This window comes from Eimeria mitis, genomic scaffold (assembly GCF_000499745.2).
Source record: "Eimeria mitis Houghton genomic scaffold, Emh_scaff1136, whole genome shotgun sequence".
Taxonomy (NCBI): domain Eukaryota; phylum Apicomplexa; class Conoidasida; order Eucoccidiorida; family Eimeriidae; genus Eimeria; species Eimeria mitis.
Genome location: NW_013567794.1, coordinates 12059 through 12829, shown reverse-complemented (window position 1 = coordinate 12829; position 771 = coordinate 12059). Strand labels below are relative to the sequence as shown.

General features: G+C 44.6%; 1 protein-coding gene across 1 annotated transcript in view; it reads right to left on the bottom strand.

Moving 5' to 3' along the window:
• Positions 1-209: 209 nt before the first annotated feature.
• EMH_0030320 (40S ribosomal protein S16, putative) overlaps positions 210-771 on the bottom strand; it is a gene marked incomplete at both ends in the record, with an annotated part of 1442 nt that continues 880 nt past the window's right edge. The window contains one exon of the mRNA XM_013494401.1: positions 210-355. Coding sequence (XP_013349855.1) covers positions 210-355 — 146 coding nt within the window. The remainder of the gene's footprint in view (positions 356-771) is intronic.

Sequence of the window (771 nt, the reverse complement as noted above, 5' to 3'; positions counted from 1 at the left end):
CAGCAGCAGCAGCACTATAACCCCCGCAGCATCTAAAACCTCTGTTGCAGCAGCAGCAGCAGCAGCAGCAACCCTCCCCCCAAACCACGACGAGCAGCAGAACCCTCGTCTGCTGCCTCTTCTCCCCCTTCTGCTGCTCCTCTCCCCGCTGCTGCTGCTGCTGCTGCAGCAGCAGCAGCAGCAGCAGCAGCAGCAGCAGCAGAAAGAAACTAACGATAAGACTTCTGGTAGCGCGCGCGGGCCCCGGGGCCCCCAAATTTTTTGGGTTCGCAGCGGCGGGGATCGGCGACGACGAGGGATCGATCGCATGCAACGAGAGCATCGCGTATTTCTTTCTTTGTTGCTTCATCTACATCTGTATACATATATAAATATACATTTATTTTTATTTATTTTTATTTGTTTTTGTTTTTTTCTGGTTTGGGTTTTTTTTTTCTTTGTTTGGGGAGTTATACACGAAAAAATTAACACAAAAACGAGCAATTACTAAGCAGAAGAAAAAAATTAAAAAAATTTAGGTGTATGCAGTAAACCCTAAACCCTAGAAAACCCTAAACCCTAGAAAACACAAAACCCTAGAAAACCCTTGTAAACCCTAGTAAACCCCAGAAAACCCTAAACCCTAAAAAAAGGAGAAGATTGATGGGTGATAAGGATATGATAGACAGCGCAGAAAAAGAAATACACAAAAAAAAAACACGAAACAAAAAACCCTAAACCCTCGTAAACCCTAAACCCTTACATTTCTGGTGGTAGGCGACAACACCCTTT